This window comes from Vombatus ursinus, unplaced genomic scaffold, assembly GCF_900497805.2.
Source record: "Vombatus ursinus unplaced genomic scaffold, bare-nosed wombat genome assembly UNPS02014768.1, whole genome shotgun sequence".
In the NCBI taxonomy this organism is placed as follows: Eukaryota; Metazoa; Chordata; class Mammalia; order Diprotodontia; family Vombatidae; genus Vombatus; species Vombatus ursinus.
The window spans coordinates 14,105,571-14,130,311 of NW_020954546.1; the positions used below are offsets into that span (position 1 = coordinate 14,105,571).

The following is a 24,741-nucleotide window of genomic DNA, read 5'->3' on the forward strand; positions in this document are numbered from 1 at the left end:
TGCCCTTACAAGCATCAAAATAGGGAAGGTATTTTTCGTAGTTTCAGAGAAGTCTTTAGGATTTCTTCATCCAAAGGATCATAAACTTTTGGGGGGGGGGCTTTCAAGGTCATCTCATCCAACCCCCTCATTCTACAATTGAGGGACCTGAGGCCAAGACAGATGAAATGACTCGTCTGTGGTCACATGCAGCCAGTAAATTATAGACGGGACGTGACCTTGGCTCCATTGACACCAAATCCAGCTCTTTGAATCGGCAATGCCTCCTCTCACCATTTAACTGGGCCTCTCTGCAAACACTTGAGCCTTTGATACAGCCTTGCAGATAGGCCGGAAAAAATCTACCAGCCTGTGGAATATTTGAGTGCTGCCCAGACACGGCCGCCAGGCCCTGCACCTGCCGTGCACTCGGAATGTGAATCGCTCCAGGGACACGACCCCTAGTATTGTGAGGATTTCCAGGAATATTCGGAAACTAAGGTTTTATGTGTCCATCACCCATCAGCCAGGGGTTCCCTGTCTGTCCCACCAGTCGTAAGTCATGTCTAAGTCCCCCAGGCAGAGGTGACAGCTAACAGCAGGGGATGTCTTTTTGTGATACTTTGCATCTAACATGAAATTTTTGCCCTCTCTCTCTCTCTCTGTCTATTGGTCTGTCTCCTCTAATTCTTGTTCTCTCATTCTCTCTTATTCTCTCCCTCCCTTCTCTTCTCTCTCTGCTTCCTTACCTACTCTTTCTTTCTTCTCTCATCTTTCTCTCCTTCCCCTTCTCCTCTCTTTCTCTGTCTCTCTCTTCCTCTCTCTCTCCTTTCTCTGACTTTATCTCTCTGTTTCCCCCTTTCCCTCAATGTCTCTGTCTTTGTCTCTCTCTGTCTCTCCTCTTCTCTCCTCTCTGTCTCTCTGTCTCTTCATGTCTTCCCTTTCCCTCTCTGTCACTCTGTCTCTTTCTGTATCTGTGTCTCTTTCCCTCTCCTCCTCTTCTCTATCTGTCTCTCTCCCTGTCCCCCTTTGTCTTTGTCTCTCCCTCTCTCTGACTCTGTCTCTGTGTCTCCCTCTGCTTTCTCTTCCTTTCTCTTCTGTCTCTGTCTTCATTTCATCTCTCTCACTTTCTCTGCTCTCTATCTTTCTCTGTCTCTGTCTCTGTCTCTGTCTTTCTCACTCTCTTTCCTCTCTCTGTTTCTATGTCACTGTCTCTCCCTCTCTCTACTCTGTCTGCCTTTCTCCTCTCTCTGCCTCCGTCTCTCTCTATCTTTCTCTGTCTCTGTCTCTCTCTCCCTCTCTCTGTCCTTTCTTTATCTCTCTGTTCCTGTCTGTCTCTGTCTCTGTCTCTCTCCTTTTCCCACCCTTCAGCAGTGGCCAATGTACATGCTGGACTATGGTGGTCTGAACGTGCACATTCCAGGACCCATTAACTACTAGACCTCAACGCTGACTCAGAACCTCAGACAGAAAGAATAAATACGTGTAATTTATGTAAAAAGTGTATATCCGGATATGTATCGATGCCTTTTAGTTTTTCCAATGATTTTTACACTATATTCCTGCCTTTTTAAATAAAAAGAAAGTGTTGCCTTGCTCCTTCATGTCCTCCTGTTATTTGAGGGGAGGGGCTGGACGGTCAGAGCTCCCAGCCAAGATGGGCATCTCCATGTGGCTCATGGCAACCAACCCCTTTATCAGGCTTGGTTTTCTTCTTGACCTTCTCAGACCTAGCATGGTACTGCACACATAGTGAGTTCTTGGTAAATGCTTACTGGGTTATGTTGGGTTGCAGGGCCTGCTATGGGCTGCTGGGTCCAGGAGTGACCCTTCCAGGACCACCGCTGGAGACTTAGACCAATGCAGCCCTATTCCTTCTGTTCAGAGATGAGAAGAAAGTGACTTTCTTAGGGCCACACCCATCTTAAGTGATAATGAATGAATGAAAAAAAGCATTAAGTACTTGCTAAGTGCTCAGCACTGGGGATACAAATACAGAAGCAAAGACAGTCCCTGGTCTCAAGCAGCTCACATTCAAATCAGGAGTGATAACACCTCTAGGAGGGTCTGGGTGCAGGGCAGACGCCTTTGCCAAGGGGTCCAGAGGGGTCAGCAGGAGGGCTGATGGCAATGCCTAGTCATAACCCAGATCCTCCCAATCCTGTGTTACTTCTCCTCTTCCACACCCCCTCAAAGGGCATTTAGCCCAAGTCTTTCATTTACAAAGGAAAAAACGAAGTCCCAGAAAGGAGAAAGAATTTGCCCGAAGAGATCCAATAAGTGAGTGGCAGAGCCAGGATTCAAGCCTAGGTATCTGACTCAGGATCTGGCATTCCCTCCACCATAACACAGCGACCCTCAGTCCAGTTCAAATCCAGGTAACACTGGGGTGGGAGGGTGGGACGTGACAAAGAGACAAAGACAGTGAGCTGTGGTCTCTGCCCACGCAGGACTTATAGTCTGGTCTGGGAAGGGGGGGAGACAATGACACAGATCAACCAGTAGGGTCATCGATTGAGAGCTGAAAGAGACCTCAGAAGTCATCAAATCCACCCCCTCATTTTACAGATGGTAAAACTGAGGTACAGAGGGATGAAGTGATTTGCCCAGAGTCACACAGCTAGGCAGGATTAAACCCAGGGCCTCCTGATTCCATACCCATTCTGTTGCTCCTCAAGGTGGAAACTGAAAACCACCCTCAGGGTTCAGAAGGCGGACAGTGATCACGTTCAGTTTGGGGGATTTAATAGATCGCAGAGGGCTTCATGGAGGCGGCAGCAATCGAGCTAGGTCTTGAAGGGTAGGATTTCAGCAAAGTGAGATGAAGGGAGTCAGGGCAGGCCCCAAATGTGAAGCAGATTCCTCCCTCATTTAGGGTGGGAAGCCAGGCACTTAGCACTCCCAGTGCCTCTCCACACTCCCCAGTCTCCCAGTGTGGGCATGAGTTAGCCCGGGATCTAGACCAAGACTTTTTGAACCTTTTTTTGTCTCATGGACCCCTTTGGCGGGGTGGTGAAGCCTATGGACCAAACCTTCTCAGAATAATGTTGTAAATAATTGAAAGAAATGCTAGATTTCAGTTAGAGATTACTAAAACTAAAGAAGCCATTTTCCCCCTGTCCAAGTTCAAAGAACCCCTGAAATCTATGGCAGACCCCCTGAGGGTCTGCAGCCTCCAGGTTTAGAATCCTTGACGGGGAATGACTGCTTAAAGGGTGTGCCCTTCATGACCCTCGGCCTGGAGTCAGGGTGCCCTGCTGTGTTCCAGCGTCCCTGGAGGGAGAGGAGAAAACCCATACTTGCCCTCCGGATCCTTCCAGGCTGTGGAGGGGCTTGGGGTATGGTTTTGGAGCAGTGGTGTGATTCCATCGATGTAGTGAATCCCAATGAGGAAAACAAAAGACAATCCCTCCCTCAAGAGGCTTACACTCCAATTGGAGAAAACACATAGAAGGAAGCTGGAAAGGTGGGGCTGAGGAGTAGGGAAGTACCTAGGCAAGGGGGCACTATGGAGAGGTCAGCAGTGCAGCCCAGTGAAAACTGAAGAGATGGCTGGTTGGGATCCCCTCCTTAAATGTAGATCGAGGGTGGATCCATCGAAAAAGAGGGAGGGTTCCCTCTCCGCATCCCCAGAGCAGAGAGCGCTGCGGAGCTTAAGTCCAGGGCTGGAATGACCTTCCAGAATGACCAGGGTTCTGGGGCATGATGGGAAGGTTCAGAGCACAGCCTCGTAAGAAAGGGAAGCGCTCAAAGGACAAATTCTTTCGTGAGAAGGGTTACCCAGCCTGTTCTGGGAGAGGGAGGAAAAGAGAGCGCGAGTCTTAGAAAAGTCACAGAGACCTGGGTTCAAATCAGCAGCTGCCACAACCGGCCCTGAATGGTTCTGGAGAGCCCGTTGTTAAATTTTCGGCGTGAGCATTAAAAATCTCAGCTACAAATCAGGACTTTACTTATTGCTTTCTAGATTGCCTAGACTTTTACAGGTGATAGTAATCCAGATTAAACTTCAAAGTGTGTGCAAATATTTCCTTCCCCCCTTGTTAAACATTTACCAAGTCCCCCCTGTATTTCTGATAAACATCTCTTGAGCTCAGCAGGAAGGCAGCAGAAGGCTCAGGGAATTAAGTCATCAGCAGAGTGGAGGCTAATAACAGTAATAATTGGAATTTATCTCGCATGGCAAGGTTCGCAGTGGGCTTTGTATCCATTATCTCATTTGAGCCTTACAACCCCCTGGGTTCAAATCGTAGCTCTGACGCTCAGTAGCTGTGGGGTCTTGGGCGAGTCTTATGTGTTCAGACCTCAGCATCTTCATCTGTAGGATGGAAGGAGCAGTAGCACTCCCCTCCCAAAGCTGTAGGTGAGGATTAAATGACACCATGTGTGAAACGCCTTCTGACTACACAAATGTCAGCTTTTATTATTCTTAATCTCTCTTCCAAATATTTGGAGGCGGTTACATCCCACCCATGCCTTCCTTTTCCCAGGCTGACCATCCTCCAGTCCCCTCCACCAGCCTTCTTATGCCCAAATTCCAGATCCTTCACCACTGTGGTCACTCTTTCTTTGAACGTTCCGACGTGTCTATTTCCTCTAAAATGCGGTATAGACTGCACCTACCTCCCCATTGGAATGAAGCCAAGAGGTCCACACCTCAGATGGCTCTTACAGCCAGCCATATGCGTCAAAGGCAATGTTTGCTGGAAAGAGTTTAAGTGCCTCAAAGAGATTAGGTAATTGGCAAATGTTCACCTTATGCCTTTTTATTTTGGAGGTGGAGAAGAGGACTGAATTCTGTGATTCCATTTGAATAGGGAACCCCAGGTGAACGATTCATTTTACCAATGCCGGTGGGCCCTAGTTCTGCAACTTATAGGCAGAGAGGGCCCTGAAAGGGTGTGGCCTGTCCAGATTCCCCAAGCCACTATGGGCCTGAGATGGGACTGGAGCCCAGGTCATCCTAACTCAGAGGCTGGCTCTCCATCCACCATGCCGTGCTGACTCCCATCGCTTGGGCCTAATACAGAGGAATGGAATGGTCAGTAATTAACCAAAAACTGCCATCAAAGCCTGCAAAGGCATTCTTGAATCTCTGCTTTGTGGTCCCATTATTGTGAGTTCCTCAAGGGTCGTCGGTTTTTTATCTTTCTTTGTAAGCACAGTGCCTGGCATAGGAAATGTTTAATAAATGTTTATTGATTGGCATTAATAGTAATAACATCTGTATGGCACTTTAAAGTTTGCAAAATACATTGTAAGTATTATCTCATTTTATCCTCAGAATAACCCTGAGAGGTGAGTGCTATTATCCCCATTTTCTAGATGAGGAAACTGAGACCAACGGAAGTTAAGTGACTTGCCTAAGATCACATAGCTAGGAAATTTTTGAGACTGGACTTGAACTTGGGTCTCCCTGACTCCAGGTCCAGTGAGCAAGGTGAGGCCGATTGGATTAGATCTTCCTCTGAGGCTCCTTCCACTTATACATCTGTGCTATGACAGGCCCAGGACAGAGAAGTAATTTCCCCTCGGGTCACCCTAGTAGTAAATGACAGGTAGGATTTGAACCTGGACCCTCTTCCTCCAGATTCAGAACTCTTTCCCTGGCCCCACAACGCTTCCATACAGAGGCTGCTGCAGTGCGGGCCCCACTCTGACTCACTCCCAAGTCTGTTGACTTTCCTTTCCTCCCAAACCTCCAAGCCTGGCCCTCCATTCAGGTGAGAGCCTCAGAATGTACTTAGCGCTGCTCCAGCCAAGCAGGGAAAGATTCCCTGGCCAAAGTCAACAGGAAGGACTTCAGGTGGGTTTAGTGGTCAGGGGAGAAATTCCAAGAGGGAAGTGAGGACAGTGAGTTCAAAACCACCCCCTGCTCGCACCCCTCCCTCAGACACCCCTCCCCCCACCCCTGAGTTGGCAGGTTCAGCCAATGAATGTAATGCTGGTGTGGGTTTCTGTGGGTTTCTGGGTTGGTTCTATTGATGGCTTTTGTTTTGACATCACATTCATTTCTGAATATATCCCTCCCTCCCACTCCTACCAAGCAACAAGCCTTCCCTCGGAGCAAAGATTATAAAAGAAACACAGTTCAGCCCGATGAGCCAACATATCCACTGAGTTGGGCAGCATCGGCAGCATTCCACACCCTGCCCTATGAAAAGAGGGAGATGGGTTCTTTTGTGTATGGAACTGAGCACTGAACAGCCACACCACAGCCTCCTACGAGCCTGCAGTGACAATTTACTGCTAAATTAATTTCAATGAATAAAATATCATAACCCTTCTTTTCCATGTCTCTTATGAAAGGTTCATTTATTCCTGTGTTTTCTAGTTGTTGTTACTGTTCAAAACATAAATGAGTGTTGTATTTTGTCGAAACAGTTCGGAACTATACCTCCAAAATTATTAAATTGTGCTCACCCTTGGGCCCAGCAATGTCCTGATTAGGCATATTCCCCAAGGAGGTTAAGAGAAGAAGGAAATATATGTGTCTATATGTGTGTGTATAATTGCATGCATATACACATATAATTACATACATATATAACATATACACATATGTATATAATTACATCCACATATAATGTATACACACATATGTATATATAATTACATACATACATAATGTATACACATATGTGTATATATAATCGCATATATAATATATACACGTGTGTATATAATTACATGCATATATAATATATACACATGTCTATATATAATTATATACATATATAATATATACACATATATAATATACATATATAATATATACATATATACATAAGTATCACACAATACTTTTTGTAACAGAACTTTTTGTTGCAGAAAAAACTGGAAACAAAATAAGGGTCTACTAATTGGGGATGGCCGAACTGTGAAGTGTGAATGTAATACCATGTTATAGTGCCATGAAAAATGAGAGATATGATCAGTTCAGAGAAGTACGGAGAGCCTTATATGTTTTATTTGTTTGTTTGAGGCAATTGGGGTTAAGTGACTTGCCCGGGGTCACACAGCTAGTGTCAAGTGTTTGGTCTGAGGTTGGATTTGAACTCAGGTCCTCCTGACTTCAGGGCTGGTGCTCTATCCACTGTGCCACCTAGCTGCCCTGGAGAGCCTTGTATGAAATGAAGTAGAATGAAGTTAGCAAAACCAGAATAATTTATGTGCTGATGGTTCCGGAACTCTGAACAAAGGCATGACCAATTCATCTAACTGTAAATTGTTACTAAATGAGTTTAGGTGGCTACATTGATGGTAATTCAAGCTCTTCATAAGCAGAAAGAGCCAGTCTCTATTGAATATTTATTAGTATCTATTAAAAACCAAGAACTAGTATTATATCTGCCTAACACAGGGGCTAGAAGCATCACTTGGCCAAGGCCACAGAGGCTGACACCTGGCACAGTCCCTGGCCTGTATCTGACCACTGATGTTTGCCCAGGTTCATTGCTGAGGGAAGCCTGACCCCTAAATAGGGGCCTCACTCTCACATTCATTAACTCATCACTGCCACCTTAGTGTCTGGAGGAAAGTTGCTAATTATAATGATAGCGAAGGCCTGAAACTCTAAGGTTTTAACCCAGAAAGGAGGTAGACTGAAAGGTTCCCAATGTACCTACATGAATCAGGTATGGGGCAGGTCATCTATGCCCAAACAGAGCAGGGAATCCTAAGCATAAAAGAAGCATAGAGTGCATCACAGAATGATTGGGATAGAATTCAGCAAGGAAACACGCCTAGATTTTCAGTCAGCTGGGATGCTAATAGGCAGATCTTGTCAGAGCTACTGCTGGTGTGCAATAGAGCCAATTAGGCATTTCATATGTCACCTCTGCACTGGACAGTGGCCAATCTGACAGCCAAGCTGGATCTTTCTCTGATGCCAGTTCTTCCCTTGGCACCAGCCCACTCCTGTTTCTACTTAGATACTTAGTCTCATCAGCTGCTCAGGTGTGGGCAAGGAGAAGCGGCCAGCTGCATTCACTTCAACGTCTTCAGAGGCTTCTGTGCTCACCAAGTCCATGCTCAAGGACGGAAACATAAGCAAGAGGCAGAGGCAGACTGGGGCCCCAGTATAAGCCCAGCCACTTGAATCCACCACCATGTTGGAACAGAGAAAGGCTAACCTCCACCCTTCAGTGAAATCACATCTTATCACCTAGAGGACTGCAGCAGAAAGCTGCCTCTTCTTTTACCCCACATTATCAGTGCTCCTGGCTCATTAGCCAATAAGGGTATTCTCAGCAAGAAGTCATATCTATTCAGAAACCAGCCCTGCCAAATTCTGGCATGGTCCATTGCAAGCAAGGAGAAAATACTTGACCGTGCTCTGGGAGACTTGGAGTGTGGGGAGAGGGTTGGGAAGAGCCCCATTACATCTGTAATGTAGGAATACTATAGAGCTTTCCAATGGTATCAGGAGGAAGGCAAGAATATCCATTTTCAGCACTATTGGTTAATATAGTTCCGGAAATGCTAGCAATAAGATGAGAAAAAGTAACTGAGAAACTAAAAATAAGCAAAAAAAAAAAAAAAAAAAAAAAGAAGCAAAATGATCACCAATTGCAGATGACATAATAAAGTACCCTCGAAATTCAGCTAAAATTAATTGAAACAATAACTTCAGTAAAGTAGCAAGACAAAAAATAAGCTCACAAAAAATTATTAGTCTTTTCATATGTTACTAACAAAATCCAGCAGAAAGAGATGGAAAAAGAAATCCCATTCAACATAACTACAGAACGTATAAAGCAATTGGGAGTCCATATACCAAGACACATTCAAGATATGTGAATACAGGGGTAGCTAAGGGGTGCAGTGGATAGAGCACGGGGCCTGGAGTCAGGAGGACCTGAGTTCAGATCTGGCCTCAGACACATAACACTCACTAGCTGTGTGTCTCTGGGCAAGTCACTGAATCCCAATTGCTTCACAAAAAAAAAAAAAAAGATATGTGAATACACAAGCACAAGAAGGGAATGGGCTATTAATGTGCTATAAAAAATTCGTTTGAAGAATTCATATAGGATGTATCGTGAACTGATTCAAAGAGAAGTAAACAAATCCAGGAAAACAACATGGACAACGGATCTAACAATGTTCAAGTGTTCTTAACCCGGAGTCTGGGAACTTTTAAAAAAATGTTTGATTGCTGCTTCAGTAGACTTGATTGACTTTGTAATCCTATGTATTTTATTGCATGCATTTAAAAAGCATGATTCTGAGAAGGGGTCTGTGGGCTTCACCAGACCGCCCAAGGGGTCCATTATATAAGAAAAGGTAGAGAGCCTGTGTAAATGGAAACAACCACCATCTCAAAATAACTGAAACTGAATGCTGTGAAATTATAATGACCAAACTTGTGTCTAAAAAAAAGAAAACAACAATTGGGAAAAAAATAAAATTCTATTAAATGAGAAAAAAATAAAAATTAAAAAAGAGAACAGAGAAGGCAGGTCCCTCAGTTTCTTTGCAGAGCGAAGGGACTATAGTTATGGAGTACTACATCTAATGTTAGATTTTTTCCACTTGTTAGTTTGCTAGATTATTTTTCTTCCTTCTTTGTTCTAAGGTATTTTTCTCTGGAAGAGAGAAGGGGAAAGATAACATAGGAAATGTAGGTGATGTAAAAACAAAAGAGATCAATAAAAGTATAAAAATGCAATCTTCTGGGGAGTGGTCATTCATTAAGTATTTTGTAGATGAGGAAACTGAGGCACAGAAAAGCAAAGTGGCCTCAGGAAAGTCTCAGCTTCCTCATTTAGGAAACGAGGATGTAAGACTAGATTATCACCAACATAGCCTGTCTATATTTTATTTTTCCATCGATTCTTGCATGTTATCTCCCCATTAGATTGTGAGCTCATTGAGAGCAGGGACTATTTTTTTGTCAATGATGCTTTTTACCTACTACCTCAAAGGGAATGAAGTTATCAGATCAGATCATACACCTAGAAGTGGGGCTCCAATCCAAATCCCTTCATTTTATTGATGAAGAAACTGAGGCTCAGAGATGTCAAACTACCCACCCCAGATCCTAAGGGTCATCAGTTGGGATCTGAACCCAGGTCCTCTGCCCCCAGAGCTGGTGCTCTATCCTCCATACTCCATCAGTTCTCCCCCAACGTGACACCATGAGAACAAAGGAAAGGCAAGACACAGTTGGGCAGAGGAAGGGAACAGGAAATGGAACAGACGGGGCAGAGGTCACTTAAGTCAAATTCCTCTGACGTCTTCATTTTGCTGAGGGCCCGGCCTGGCCAAGCTTCCCTGGGTTCAAACACCCTTTACAGGACTGCAAACCAAGGGATTAAATCTTGGCCCCTACAGACACATGCATCCCTGCTGAGAGGCTACCAATCAGGCTGCTCCTAGCTCTCGGGTTGCTAGGATACACAAATAAGGGCATGACCCAAAGTGGGGCCGGAGGGGAGAAAAGGGCAAGGAGGCATTTTCCTTTCGAGCCATCTCTGGAGTCTGCGCTGCCTGAATTCCCCAGGCGGAAGCCGCGCTGTTTATTTCTCCATCCAATGGGTGTTCACCCAAATAGGGCCGACCTGACCAAATACAGGGGGCCTCACAAGCCTGTGGGTCATCAGTGCACCTAATTTATTCTGGGGCCAGCAGAATTCAAGCCCCCACATGGGGTGGGAGGCAACGTCCTTGGCACACAGTAAGGTCATTTACCTCATTGGCTATGGTGCCATATTGTTCCCTTGTGTGGGGGGTGGGGAGGGGGTTGGGTTTCTTGGAGTGGATGAGTCATCTCCCCAACTGCACTGTGATCTCTTTGACAGCAGAGAGAGACCAAGTTGTATTGTGGATGCAACGCTAGCTTCAGAATGGGGAGACTCAGATTCAACCTTGCCACAGACATTTACTTGCATGGTGTTGGGCAAATCACTTAATCAGTCCGTGAGTAAGCATCTTATTAAGAGCGTCCAACATAGGAGGCAACTGTGCTAAGCACTGAGGACAGGAAAAGGCAAAAACAGATGCTGCCCTCAGGGAGCTTACAATCTATCAGGAGAGGCATACAGGCGTCCCTTCCACATCTCTGGGGTTAGGGGCACCGTGCCTCCGCCCTCTGAAAAATCCGTGTAAAAGTTTTGACCCTCCCTTTGTACCAGAGAAGAAGTCTGAATTATTATGGTATTAAAAGATAAAATATGTTGATATTGTACTATATATATACTATATATGTATACTATATATATAGTATATATATATATAATATATATTTTGCATTTCTGAGTTTCTAAACTTCTTCCGTGTAATCTGTGGCTTCCCACAAAACTCCCCAAAATTCACATTTAATTTCTTATGCCGACCCTTGATATATTGCACCCCGATGGAGAAAGTCACTATGTGCAAGGGATAATTGTATATTCTAAAGGTGTCATTAGTTAGCATGGCTCCATCTGCCAGTTCATAAATCAGTTAATCAGTCAGTCAACAAGCCTTTATTAAGTCCTTACCATATGTCATAGACAGTGTCAAAGGCTGACAACAGGCAAAAACAATCCCTACCCTCAAGGAACTTACGCGGTAATGGGAGAAACAACATGTGTACAAACAGGTACACACAAGGTGGGTTTCTGTGATGAGGTCCCACTTACTATAGAAAGCCTTTCCGATCCCCCTTCAGGCTTTCACCTTCCCTCTGCCCATTATCGCCAATACATTCTGTCTATATCTTGTTTGGTCATGATTGCTTGCATGTTATCTCCCTCATTAGATTGGGAAGTCCTTGAGAGCAGGGACTACCTTTTGCCTTTCTTTGTATTCCCAGCCGGCATTTAGCTCAGTGCCTGGCACATAGTAGGTGCCTAATAAACACTTGTTGACTGACTATAGAGTAGTTGGAAGGTAACCTTAGAGGAGTTGGCTTTAGCAGTTTAAGCTCTCAGCCTCAGTGTCCCCAATTCTAAAATGGCCACAATAATAGTACCTTCTTCCATCCTAACGTTGTTGTAAGCTCTTCTAGCTTAGCAGCCATTTCAATGGATTCCATCCTAGGGTTGTCGTATACATCAGACAACGTGCATGAAAAGTGACACATAAATGTGAGCTACTGGCTTTTTCCCTAGCAGTATAGCCTGGTCACATAGATCAGCTGCTTCGTAAATCCTAGATTTAGTGCGGGAGGGGCGTTCAGTTCAGTTTCTTCTGCCTCAGTTCTTCAACTGTAAAATGGAGACTAATAAGAGCACCTACTTCCCAGGGCTGTTGATTAAAGGAGATTAAATTTGTAAAGCGCTTAGCGCATAGTAGGTGCTCAATAAATGTTTGTTTCCTTCCATTTACACACTTGTCTTCTATACAGCTTCAGCCCAGAGCTCAAACCTGAAGTGGCTGCTACAAAGTATTCACCTTGATAAGTTCACCTCCAAATTTGGCCCAGAGAAGGAGCAATTACTCCCTTGCATGCAGAAACCTGTGTTGATTCAGTGCTGGGTCAAGCAGATTCCTTAACGCTCCCAGCCTCCCTGGGCTTAGCTACCTGCAAATTCTGGCATGGATCACCGGTCCTGGACCCCTGATGTTCACCCTTCCTTGAAAGCTCCTAAGATAGAAGTCCTAAGAGATGTTGCATCTCTACTTCTTTACTTAAGGCACAACATAAAGGAGATAGAAGCAACATTAGCATAAACGTGGCGGCTTGGATGGGGAGAGTGGATCGCCAGCAATCTCCCTCCCCAGAGGCTTCCTGCATAATTGCCTCCTTGTGGGAGCGCAGACTAGCAGGGAAGAGAACAAGGTCGTTTATGTGCATATGCGTCTGGCTCAGAATCAATCAAAATGCTTCTCCTCACCCTGGGGTAAGTGGAAGAGGTAATACACACAGAACAGCTGAGCGTGCTTGGAAATCCACAATCCACATAGGAGGCTGCTTCGGGCCAAGTCCACTGGGCATGATCATCTGACTGGCTCACCTGTTACTGAGGGATCATGCAGTCCAGCTCTCTCATCTACAGATGAGAAAACTGAGAACAAGAGAGGTTAAATGTTCTGCCCGAGCTAGTAGTAAAATCTCATTCACTATCTTATGTCCTATTTAATTTAGCATTTCAATGGATTCCTAAACCAAAATTCTTTTATCTTCTTCATCAGATTTATTCTTCCAGAAAAAAAAATTAGAAAAGTGAAAGCCTCATTTCTTTAAAAAAAAAATGCTATAATTTGGTTTGTATTGGCCAATCATTTCCTGATACCTCAACTCACCTCCCTCAACCATCCCTTATAAACCAAGAAAAATAGTTAAGCAGAACAATACGGTACATTGGAAAGAGTGCTGAACTTGGAGTCATACAACCTCAGATGAGTCCTATCTCTGTCACTTACTACCTATGAGGACTTGGGCAAGTCGTCTTCCTCCTCTGAGCCTCAGTTTCCCCATCTGTAAAATAAGAGAAGTTAGACTAGATGAACCTTCCAAGTCCAGATATATCATCTTATTCTCTCTAAAACAACTGGATCCAATAGCAGAAGTAAAATTCTGTTCTTGTAGGACAGAATTCTGTCCTATGGAAGGGAAAAAAAGTGGAATGTTAAGTGCCTTGAGGGTAGGGACTGTTTCACTTTTGTATTTGTATTCTCATTGCCTACTGAGAATACCTGGTACATAGTGGGTGCTTAATAAATGTGTGTTGGTTGATTGGTCATTGTCCATTCTCCAAATCAAGACTCTCCTTTGCACTTAATGTGAGTTTGGCTGACTTTTAGTGTTATCTTTGCTTAGATAGGAACTCTTCCCTTCCCGATCCACCATGGGGCATATGTAGTTGCTGTTTCTGGTTCCAGGTGCCCACCTGGGCAGGATCATCATCACAAGAGGATAGAGAAGGACCCTGTCCCTCTTCTCCCTCACTGGGGTCATATCTCGTCAACTGGAAAACCATAACCAATAGTCCCCAGCTAGAAGCTGTCTTCTTTTCTGAAAGGTCCTTGAGTCATCAGCTCTTCTAGCTTAGCAGCCAATTACAGGACCCTTTGTCATCTCTCAGTCATGAATGGCTGGAAGTATGCTCCCCTCAAGGTTCAGTGTGGTCACTTAGAACCAGGAATATCAACCAGGTATACTCCCCATAGATGTGGTAGGAAAAACAAAGGGAGCTCCCACTAAGCCTTCACTATTATTGTTGTGATTATTGTTCAGTCATTTCTGTTATGTCAGACTCTTTGTGCTTGGGGTTTTCTTGATAAAGATACTGAAGTGGTTTTCCATTCCTTCTCCAGCTCATTTTACAGATGAGGAAACTGAGGCAATGTGAAGTAACTTGCCCAGGGTCACACGGCTAGTAAGTGTCTAAGGCTAGATTTGAACTCAGGAAGATGAGTCTTCCTGACTCCAGGATTGGTGCTTTATGCACTATGGATACACCTAGCTGCCCTTAATTATTGTAGTATTTATATATATATTTATATAAATATATTTTATATATTTATATATATTTATATATTGTTCTCCTGGTTCTTCTTCCTTCACTTCCCATCAGTTCCTGCAAGTATTCCCGTGCTTCTCTGAATTACTCCCATGCATCATTGCTCACAGCACAAGAATATCCCACTACAGTCAGAGGTACCTACTTTCAGAAACCTCAGTTCTAGAGTTTTAAATAGAGCTGTAGATTTGGGGTGCTCCAAACTTCCACCTTCCCTAGCTCATTCTATGTACCTTCCACATTGTTTCCAGACATGAGGAAGGAAAAGAAAGGAAGAGAGACAGACAGACAGACAGACAGACAGACACAGAGACACAGAGAGAGAGAGAGAGGAAGGAAGAAAGAAACAAAGAAAGAAAGGAGAGAGGTAAAGAGGGAGGGGAGGAAGGGAAGGAGGAAAGGAGAAAGGCAGGGAGGGAGGAAGGAAGGGATGAAAGAAAGAAGAAAAAACAAAGAAAGAAAAAGAAAGAGAAAGAGAGAGAAAAGAAAGGGGGGAGGAAGGGGATGGCCCATGTGCAGCTGAGCATTCCATTCTCTCAAGATGTGGCTGACAAACTCCTGCCTCTATTGAGACGCTTCACAAAGTGTTTCATCACCATTGGGTCCTGCTCACTGAATAAGAGCCCAGATGCTGTTTATGCAACCTCTCTCGAATCTCAATGCTCTGTATTTTTTAAAATGATTTGATTCAAAGCACTCATTCTTTAATTAAACTTCATTTAGCCACCATCTGTCTGGGATCAAAATGGTTTCATGTTTTGCAACTCTAAATGAGGATTGTTATTGGATTTGTAAACACATAAAAAACTCACAAAACACTTTCCAAAGTAATAAATGAGGGATGGGGAAGGAGTGTGAGGAGCTGCATTTTAAATATTCTAATTGCCCAGGAATATATTCGAGTTGCTACATAATCATTCTATATACAAAATCTTTGTATAAAAATCGGATCCCAATGAAAAGATCAAGATTAGTAAAAGTGCCGAAATTACATTGGACTGAAAACAGTAATAAAGCAATAATCGCCACATCAGTCATGGAGGGCAAGGGGAGCTAGGAATGACAGAACCCCCCAATATACCAGACTCACACCTGCACTGGCTCTCAACCACCTTTCTAAGATGCCCCTGGGAATGGGGGGAGCTTCGCAGCGTTTCCTGGGTCTTTAGAGTTGGAAGAGACTATATCAGCTAGCCCAGCTTCAATATCTTAGAGTTGGCAAAATGGAGGCTTAGACCTCAGGAAAGTGACTTGCCCAAGATCACACAGTGATTCAGAACCCAGATATCCTTCTCTCAGTTCAGCGAGTCAGTCCCCAGACTAGGTGCATCACGATCCTTTTCACAGGGGTGGTTGGTGTTACAGATAGAGTACAGGAAAACTTGAATTCGAATCCAGCCTCAAAAATGACTCACTGTGTGACCCTGAGCAAGTCACCTAGCCTGTTCTTCAATTTCCTTATCTGTAAAATACACTATATAATTGCTAGGTCTTACTATTATTATTCTTATTAAAATGTGGCATGATTATGAGGGTCCTAAGATTTGAGATAGGAAGACACAGAGAAAAAATGTGCCTCCACAACAGGTCACCATATTTTAAAAATCTTGTGGATCTGTCAGAAGGGAAAAAAAGCGTGATGGATTTGGCTGGAAAGGGCCCAGGTGTAAATCCCAGGTCTGCTTGTGTGATCTCTCTTAGTCCCCATTCCTCATCTGTAAAATGAAAGGGTGGCTCCAGATGGCCTCCAAGGTCCCTTACAATTCGAAAGCTGGAATCCGTCATCTATGATCATTGATGGGGGTGCTCTGTTATGTCACTTCAGTCGTGACCGGGGTTTTCTTGAGAAAGATACAGGAGTGGTTTGCCATTTCCTTCTCCAGCTCACTTTTCCGATGAGGAAACTGAGGCAGAGAGGGTTAAGTGACTTTGCCCAGGGTCACGCAGCTAGTAAGTGTCTGAGGCCAGATTTGAACTCACGAAGAGTCTTCCTGACTCCAGGCCCCGAACTCTATCCACCATGGCGCCACTTGGCTGCCGAAGGTACTCTAACAATGCATATTGCAAACTCGTGTGGTGTGACTGTACTCTGTGTCCTCACATAAATGGACCATGGGAGTCCACCAAAGTGCTGAGAGCCTTCCTCTAGAGCGACGGTGTCAAACTCAGATAGAAACAGGGGCTACTAATCCATACAAAAGGATCCCTACGGGCCGCATATTGATTTAACGTTATCTATGTTTCATTGCATTTTTATTTATTTTGTTAAATATTTCCCAATTACATTTTAATTGGGTTTGGCCTCTTTGGAATGTTGTGGGCCAAGTGCCATGGGCAGGCTGTGTTTTTGACACCTCTGCTCCAAATCTCTTGACTTTGCAAGAATACGAATGGAACCTGCAAGCTGCCCGTTGGCTCTCCTTCCATCCCATCATGTGACATCCTTTACACTACTCGTGTGACACTTTATTATTTATTTACTAATGTGTTACCACCTACTCATACTGATTATGCAAGTCTCCTCCGCCCTTTGTGGGATAATCTGCCAAGTAATCACTCCCTAATGGTTAGCAAAATCCCGCCCTGTCCCCTTACTCTCTCAACCTCTGTCAAAGAACAAATCCTATTTGGCGACCTGTGTGATAACTCCCCCTCCTCCTGCCATGTCCCTCTCCAACAATGCCCTCCTCTTCCACTGTGCCCTCTGGAATCCTTGGTGTTTAATGGACCAGCTTCCCTTCATTCTAGACCTCTTCCTTTCATGCTCCTTCCATCTTCTGGCACTCACTGAGACTCAGTTTCTCCCCGATGACACTGAACTCCTGGTCATTTCTTTCAGTTCTGGCTTCCCTATGCATTGGGACCAGTGGAGGAGTCAGAATCACCACTTCAGACGCTCCCTTTACTACCATCACCACCCAAATTTATCATCCAATTCAAATTGGTTCTTACTGTGTCTACCAACCCTCAGAGTCTTCTTCTCCACCCCAACTTTTGCCATCATCCTAAGAGAAAATACATGTTGCTATCCCCTGATGGTTCCTAAACTCCCAGTTCCTCAAACTACTCAACACTCAGGACCTCTTCCTCTACTCCACCTCAGCCCCATACAGGAACAGCCACACCCTCACTCTTACCATCAACCACAAGCATTCCACGTCTAGGACCAAGAACTCTGAAATCGCTTTATCTAATTACGGTCTCCTAGCATGCCCCATCTCTCCCTGTGTTCTTCCTCCTTCTAAATCTATTATTCATACTTATGGTATAGGCAGATCATCCACTCACTGATATTTTCCCAGTGTGCAGAGGTCCTAGCACAGAAACTCTCTCCACTTATGAAGGCAGACCAGTAACTCTTATATAACATACAGTATTTGAGTAAGTGACTTGCCCATACCTCCAGGTCGTCCCGACCCTTTTTTTTTTTTTAAAGGCAATTGGAGTTAAGTGACTTGCCCAGGGTCACACAGTTAGTGAGCGTCAAGTGTTTGGTCTGAGGCCGGATTTGAACTCAGGTCCTGCTGACTTCAGGGCCGGTGCTCTACCCACTGTGCCACCCAGCTGCCCCCATACCCTTTTGTTTTTGAGTTGTTTCAGTGGTGTCTGACTCTCTGTGACCCCATGTGGGGTTTTCTTGGAAGAGATACTGGAGTAGTTTGCCATTTCCTTCTCTAGTTCATTTGACTGATGAGGAAAGTGAGGCAAACAGGGTGAAGAGACGTGCCAAGGGTCACATAACTAATAAATGCCCGAGGCCTGATTTGGACTTAGGTCTTCCTCACTCCAGGCTAGCACTCTATCCACTGTACCACCTAGCTGCACTCCTGACCCTGAGGTTAGGACTTATACCACTAGGTACTTAATAAATGCTTGTTCAAATCATCATAGATTTAGAACAGGAAGAAACCTCAGAGGGCCTTCTAATCTAACCCCATCATTTGCAGATTGGCGAAGTTAAATAATCTGCCCAAGGCCACATAGGTAGTAGGATTCACCCAGGTCCTCTGACTCCAAGTCTAGCCTAGCCCTCTTTCCACTGCAGTACAAGGTCATTGAATGGGTAGACAGTAGGCGTCTGAGAACAAGAGAGCAACACAAGAGCTGTACCTGGGTCGGAAAACACTCAGAGGCATGCAAGGGAGGGGGGAGGCATTAACAGCAAGGTCAAAGGAGGTCACCATTTTGGGGAAGGCCAGAAATTATTAAATCATGGCAAGGACAAAGTTCCCCCCCTCACATAGTGCCCTGCACAGCCACACTCAGTAAATATTTGTTGAAATAATGAAATAGACACACAAGGCCTTAAGTCAAAACGGAGGGGGAGATGGCAATGGGGAGCTGGCAACCGTAGACAATCATTAACTTCACAGAATTTGAGAAAGGGAGAGCTCAGAGGGGCTTGGGAGGTCACCCAGTAATGTTATAACCAAGAAAGAGTCCCGAGTCCAAGCTCCTCATTTTGTAGAGGGGGAAACTGAGGCCCAGCAGAAGTGGCTGGTCCCAGGTCACACAGACGGCTCGAAAGCCCACTCCTCTGGCTGCAAATACAACCCTCTTCTCTGTGCTTTATGCAGTTTTACAAAAGAGGAAACTGAGGCCCACAGAAGGAAAACTGGAGCCAGAGCCAAGAGGAGGCTATAGGTCCACTGTGGGCCGTCCAGGGAATTTTCTTTCTGTCTTTTTCTTCCTTCCTTCCTTCCTTCCTTTCTTTCTTTCTTTCTTTCTTTCCTTCTTTCTCTCTCTCTCTTTCTTTTTCTTTCTTTCTTTCTTCCTTCCTTCCTTTCTTTCTTTCTCTTTCTTTCTTTCTTTCTCTTTCTTTCTTTCTTTCTTTCCTTCTTTCTTTCTTTCTTTCCTTCTTTCTTTCTTTCTTTCTTTCTTTCTTTCTTTTTCTTTCTTCCTTCCTTCCTTTCTTCCTTCTTTTCTTTCTTTTTCTCTCTCTTCCTTTCTCGTTTGTTATACTGTTGCCTTTTGTTTTTCTACTCGAGATAGTTTCCCCTAACACCCTTCCCCCTACACTGCCCCAAAACTGAAACCTTCCATGTAACAAATTCATTTGCACAAAGTTAACCTACACAATGACCTAGCCTGACAGTATATGCATCACATTCCTTACCCTCAGTTCTGACTTCTCTGCTGCTGGACAAAGGTGTGTTTGCTTATCGGTTCTCCAACAGTCAATAAACATGTGTTAAGCACCTACTGTGTACCAGACCTGCCCACTGCCTGTACACAGCCCCCTCAGGGGCCAAGCCGTGCCCTGTTTCTTTTATCATTCTTACCTTCATTTACATTGTTTCAATCACTGCACTATTCTTGGTGGCTCTATTTTCTTCTTTCCCCCTTTTTAATCTTTCGTTTTTCTTTCTTTTCTCTCGCTTTCTTTTTCTTTTTTTTCTTTCCTGCCTCTCCCCTCCACCCCCACTGGCTGTCTTTCCAGTCTTCTTCCTTTCAGGGAAGCCTAAGTGGAATTCCTTAGCCTAGAGCGAGCTATCTTTTCAGCCTTGAGGACCTGGTCACTGCAGAGCAGCTGAAGACGTTTTCAAAGCAGGCTGGAGGTGGGGGTGGGGATGGGGCGGAGGGAGGGGGGAGGGAGGGCAGAGCCCAGCCTGCTTCTCTGGCCTGTGGTCGATTTCTCTGAACAGCTGCCCAGGACTGAAGCTAAGCCACTGTTTCCTCCTCCTGGCTGGGCCTTTGTCCAGACACAGCTGTTCCCTGTTAAGTCCCAGCCTGTCTGATGCCACCAGGAGAGAGAAGCTTCCCAGCCTCAGAGCTCAGCAGACGTCCCCCCTCCCCCTCCTTATCCTCATCCTCCCCCTCCCCCTCCCAGCCCTCTCCTCCTCCCTTCTCTCCCAGCCACCTGCTGTGAAATATTAAACGGGAACTGGGGATGCAGATAGAGGAAGGAAGGAAGCAGGTTAGACGGTTCCCCAGGACAGAAAAAGACATTGCTGCAGAGGCCAGGCTAGTGTGAACCTCTAGGCTAGTGCTTGTTTTACTTAACACGACCCAAAATAACAAAAACAAAAACCCCACCACCTCCTTAGCCTGACCACAGAGACTCAGGGGGGACAGAGAGAGGGACCGTCAATGGGAACAGACAGAGGGATCATCAGTGGGGACAGAGGTATCCGCACTGTCCTTGGCTTTGTCCATTGGCGCTAGGAGGCAATGGGACAAGAGGGAAGGAGTGCCACATGAGAGATTAGAGGGAAGAAGTGCCGCATGGGAGATCAGAGGGAAGGAGTGCCGCATGGGAGATCAGAGGAATGGCTTCCAATCTGCTCTCTGTCCTTTGCTACGTCTGTGACTCAGGGCAAATCACCTCCCCTCTCTGGGACTGTTTCCTCACCTGTAAAATGGGGAACCAAACGAGATGGCCTGTGAGATCCCCTTCAGCGTTAATCCATGACCCCATGATTTAATCCCAGAGATTTGGAGGGAGAGGGAATTTCCACCTGCAGGGAAGCAGGATGGAAGGCCATATCTATCCAGATTTTCACTGTGAAATGCAGGTGAAGGTCCTCAGGTTTCTCTGTTCACCTTGGCCTACTCCCTAACATCTGCCGTGCCACTGCCCCCCCCTTCCAAACCACTGGATCTGCTGAGACCGTGTCCTGGAGAGCTTAGTCCACTCAATCTGGGAATTGCTTTCCTGGTTCGAGACTGTCTTGCCTGACGAGTCAGCCAGTTCAAATACACATTGTCCACTCTAGCCGGCCCCAGACCTCAGGCCAGGCCTCATAGCCTGACTGTCCACTTCAGCCGGCTCCTTGCTACCTGCCCTGCTCCCCCTCTCCTCCCACCTTTGACTCTTGGAACAGTAATCCCCCCCAACACTGTCATTGCTTCTGGAGAAGGCATGTCAGTTGATTCCCATTGGCTCTACTTGCCATACCTGTGACTGCCCAGACCCCAACCCCCTTCTCTGGTGATCACTTCCTACCAGTTCTTGAGGTCAGGACCCATTTTCCTTTTGTATTTATATCTTCAATACTTGTTACAAGGCTTGCTACATAACACAGACATAATAAGTGATTGCATTCATTTTTGTACACATTAATAAGCCTAATATCTAGATTTTCATTCATTTTTGTGATTTTCATTCATTTTGTACATATTAATATGCCTAATATCTAGATTTAGAGCAGAAAGAAATGTCAAATCACTCATTCCTACCCCCTCATCATCTTACAGATAAGGAAACTGAGTCCCATAGAGGTGATATGAGTTGGCCAAGAGGCCAGGTGCTAACAGAGCTCAGAATGGAACCTAGCTCCTCTGCCTCTAAATCCATGGTATTTTTCACTCTCTCCTCATGAGGGAACTTGTCCCGATATTGTCTTCTTCCTTGCAATGTTGGAAAAATAGGATTTAAAGCTCACCTATTCCAATTCTCTTATGTGAAGGTGGGGAAGAGACTGAGTCAAGGTCATCACAGGGCAGAGCCTGCCAACATCCAGGATTAGCTGGTTCCCCTTTCTAGCCATTCCAGATGCCCAGGAAAAAGGTCTCTTTTACATAAGTTCCCACTCCCCAAAGGACTGTGGAGTGTCCCAGCCAGAAGAGGCAATGTTGCTTAATGGGAAGATTTTCACAGGGCATATATCATATGCCAGCTCTTACTACCTATGTGAGGTCGGACAAGTCCCTTTCCTCTGTGGGCCTCACTTTCCTCTCCTGTAATATAAGGGGATTGGGCTAACAAGTTCCTTCACTTCTCTGGGCCTCAGTTTCTTCATCTGTAAAATGAGGGGGTTGGACTTGAAAGCCTATGAGGTCTCTTTCAACTTTAGTTCTAGGATCCTTTGGCAGGGTAGCAGGTGTTGAATTGAATGTACCCATCCGAAGGATGCGTGGCATCGTCCCATGGAGCCCGCCCTGAATTGACCCAGTTACTTCTAGGAAAACAGAAGCTCACCTCTGAAAGACTTAGCCATTTGGGGTGACAACAAGCTGTGGTTGGCTGTGTCTTCATCAACGACCAGGATGGTTCCTTGGTCCCTCATTCTGATTAACCGTCGAAAGAAAGGGAGAGGAGGCAGCCAAACTCCATCAGAAAGTTTTAAACGGTTGCTTACCCCCATTCATTCTATCGGCGTGTGCCACAGTTCTTCCGATTAGCTTTTCTTTGTGTAGGAGGAAACCATAGATCTCATACCCAGTCCCTGTTGTCGTCCTTTTAGGGACTCTCCATATGAGCCATAACTTTTACTATGATTGGCAATATAAAGTTGCCCTCATTGTCGTTTCTGAGTCTATGCTTGTGTAGAACGTTTGGGAAAGGTTTTCAGTGATTCAGTCATTTTTCAGGCACATCTGACTCTTCATGACCTCATTTGGGATTTTCCTGGCAAATATACTAAAGTGGTTCGCCATTTCCTTCTCCAGCTCATTTTACAGATGAGGAAACTGAGGCAAACAGGGTTAGGTGACTTGCCCAGGGTCACACACCTAGTAAGTGTCTGAAAGCTGGATTTGAATTCAGGAAGATGAACCTTCTGACTCCAGGTCCAGCACTCCTTCCACTGTGCCACCAAGCTGCCCTGCTCTGCTAGGTGGTAATTATTGTGACTGCTGTTGCTGCTGCTTGTGACTCCATAGACCATAGCACACCAGGCCCTTCTGTCCTCCACTATTTCTCAAAGTCTGTCCAAGTTCATGTTTGTTGTTTCCATAATACCATCTATCCATCTCATCCTCTGCCATCCCCTTTTCCTTTTTGCTGAGGATCAAAACAATGGAATCACAATAAAGAAACAGTCCCTGATCTTGGAGCTTACATTCTAACGGCGAAGACCGAAGAAAGGTACCTATATTAGTATATACAGTATCACCATAAAGGAAACAGATACAAATTCGTTAAAAAGAGGCAGTTATGGAGAGACAGCACTGACGGCTAGGGAAGAAACAAAATGATGCCAGGAATTCCCAAAGATCATCGGGTTTCAGCCTGAGTTATCATGCTCGGCAGAGAGGGCTAAAGGAAGATAAATAAAGAAAATCAACCTAGATTCTTTCATCTGAAAGTTTATCAAAATTTTCCATGAGGTGGCAGCAGCTCTTCAAGCAGTTTTTAGAAAAATGGAGTTGAAGCCATTTGCTTCTTTGCCATCATGTGGGGATATGTGAGCTCATGTCCTTAAGGAAAGGTCACTGGCACAAAGTTGCCCTTTCTCTCTTTACATAAAAACCATGATTTGAAATGCCCCAACTCAAGTGTTGCTATTTCTCTCTCTCTCTCCCTCTCTCCCCTTTTTCTCTCCAGTTAATTACTAATTGAGGTTCTTTTCAATACCTCTCCAGAAAAATAAAAAGTATGCTTGGCACACTTTTCAGTTAATCCACATTTTTATCATTTTCTCCATCACTATGTTAAGTCTAGACATTGAACAAAACAATAAATCAAACGCTGATTTGTAGTGTTTGCCAGTTTCCAAGATGTAAATTCTTATGCTGGAAATGTGACAGTATAGAGCCAGGTTGAGCTGGCTCCAGCATACCCCTGCTCCCAGCTGTCTGGTGAGCAACATAGAATTCAGTTCACAACTGAAGTATGACACAGGCTTCTTTTTAACTCAAGGCATTTGAACACTTTACTCCTGCAGTCAGCACAATAGCAGAGGCTCACATCACTTTTCACTGAGACTACTGCAGAAGCCTTCAAATTGGTCTCCCAGCCTGAAATATCTCCCCCTTACAATCTGTCCTGCACGGAGCTGCCAAAGTGATTTTCCTAAAGCATAGGTCTGACCATGTCACTGCCCTCTGCTCAATAACCTCCCATGGCTCCCTATCACCTCTAGGATCAAATATAAAATTCCTTTCATTTGCACTTAAAGCCCTTCATAAGCTGGCTTCATCCTGACTTTCCAGTCTTCTTAGATTTTACCCTTCTCCATGCACTCCACGATCCAACTACATGGACCTACACGTTTCTCACACAGGATGCTCGTCTCCCAACTGTTTGCCTTTGCACTGGCCATTCCCCATCCTTAGAATGCTCTCTCTTTTTCCCTGAGCTCCTAGTTTCTCTGGCTTCCTTCAAGATTTCAATGACTTCAGTGAAAAAAAATTTTTTTTTTTTGCAATTGGAGTTAAGTGATTTGCCCCGGGGTCACACAGCTAGTAAGTGTCAAGTGTTTGTTCTGAGGCTGGATTTGAACTTAGGTCCTCCTGACTTCAGGGCCAGTGCTCCATCCACTGAGCCACCTAGCTGCCCCAGTGCAAATTCTATCTGCAGGAGACTTTTGCCCAGCCTCCCTTATCCCCTCATTACCTCCTACTGCTATGGTATCTCATGTGCCTAGTT

At 45.0% G+C, this 24,741-nt stretch overlaps 1 protein-coding gene across 5 annotated transcripts in view; it reads left to right on the forward strand.

Moving 5' to 3' along the window:
- The window catches only part of GTF2IRD1 (GTF2I repeat domain containing 1), a 231,237-nt gene extending 229,662 nt beyond the window's left edge, over positions 1–1,575 (forward strand). For 4 of the 5 annotated variants that reach the window (XM_027862357.1, XM_027862361.1, XM_027862360.1 and 1 more), the window contains one exon: positions 1,351–1,575. In XM_027862357.1, the coding sequence (XP_027718158.1) occupies positions 1,351–1,419 (69 nt within the window). In that variant the 3' untranslated portion in view covers positions 1,420–1,575. The remainder of the gene's footprint in view (positions 1–1,350) is intronic. The other variant, XM_027862359.1, reaches the window with a different exon arrangement.
- Positions 1,576–24,741: the final 23,166 nt, after the last annotated feature.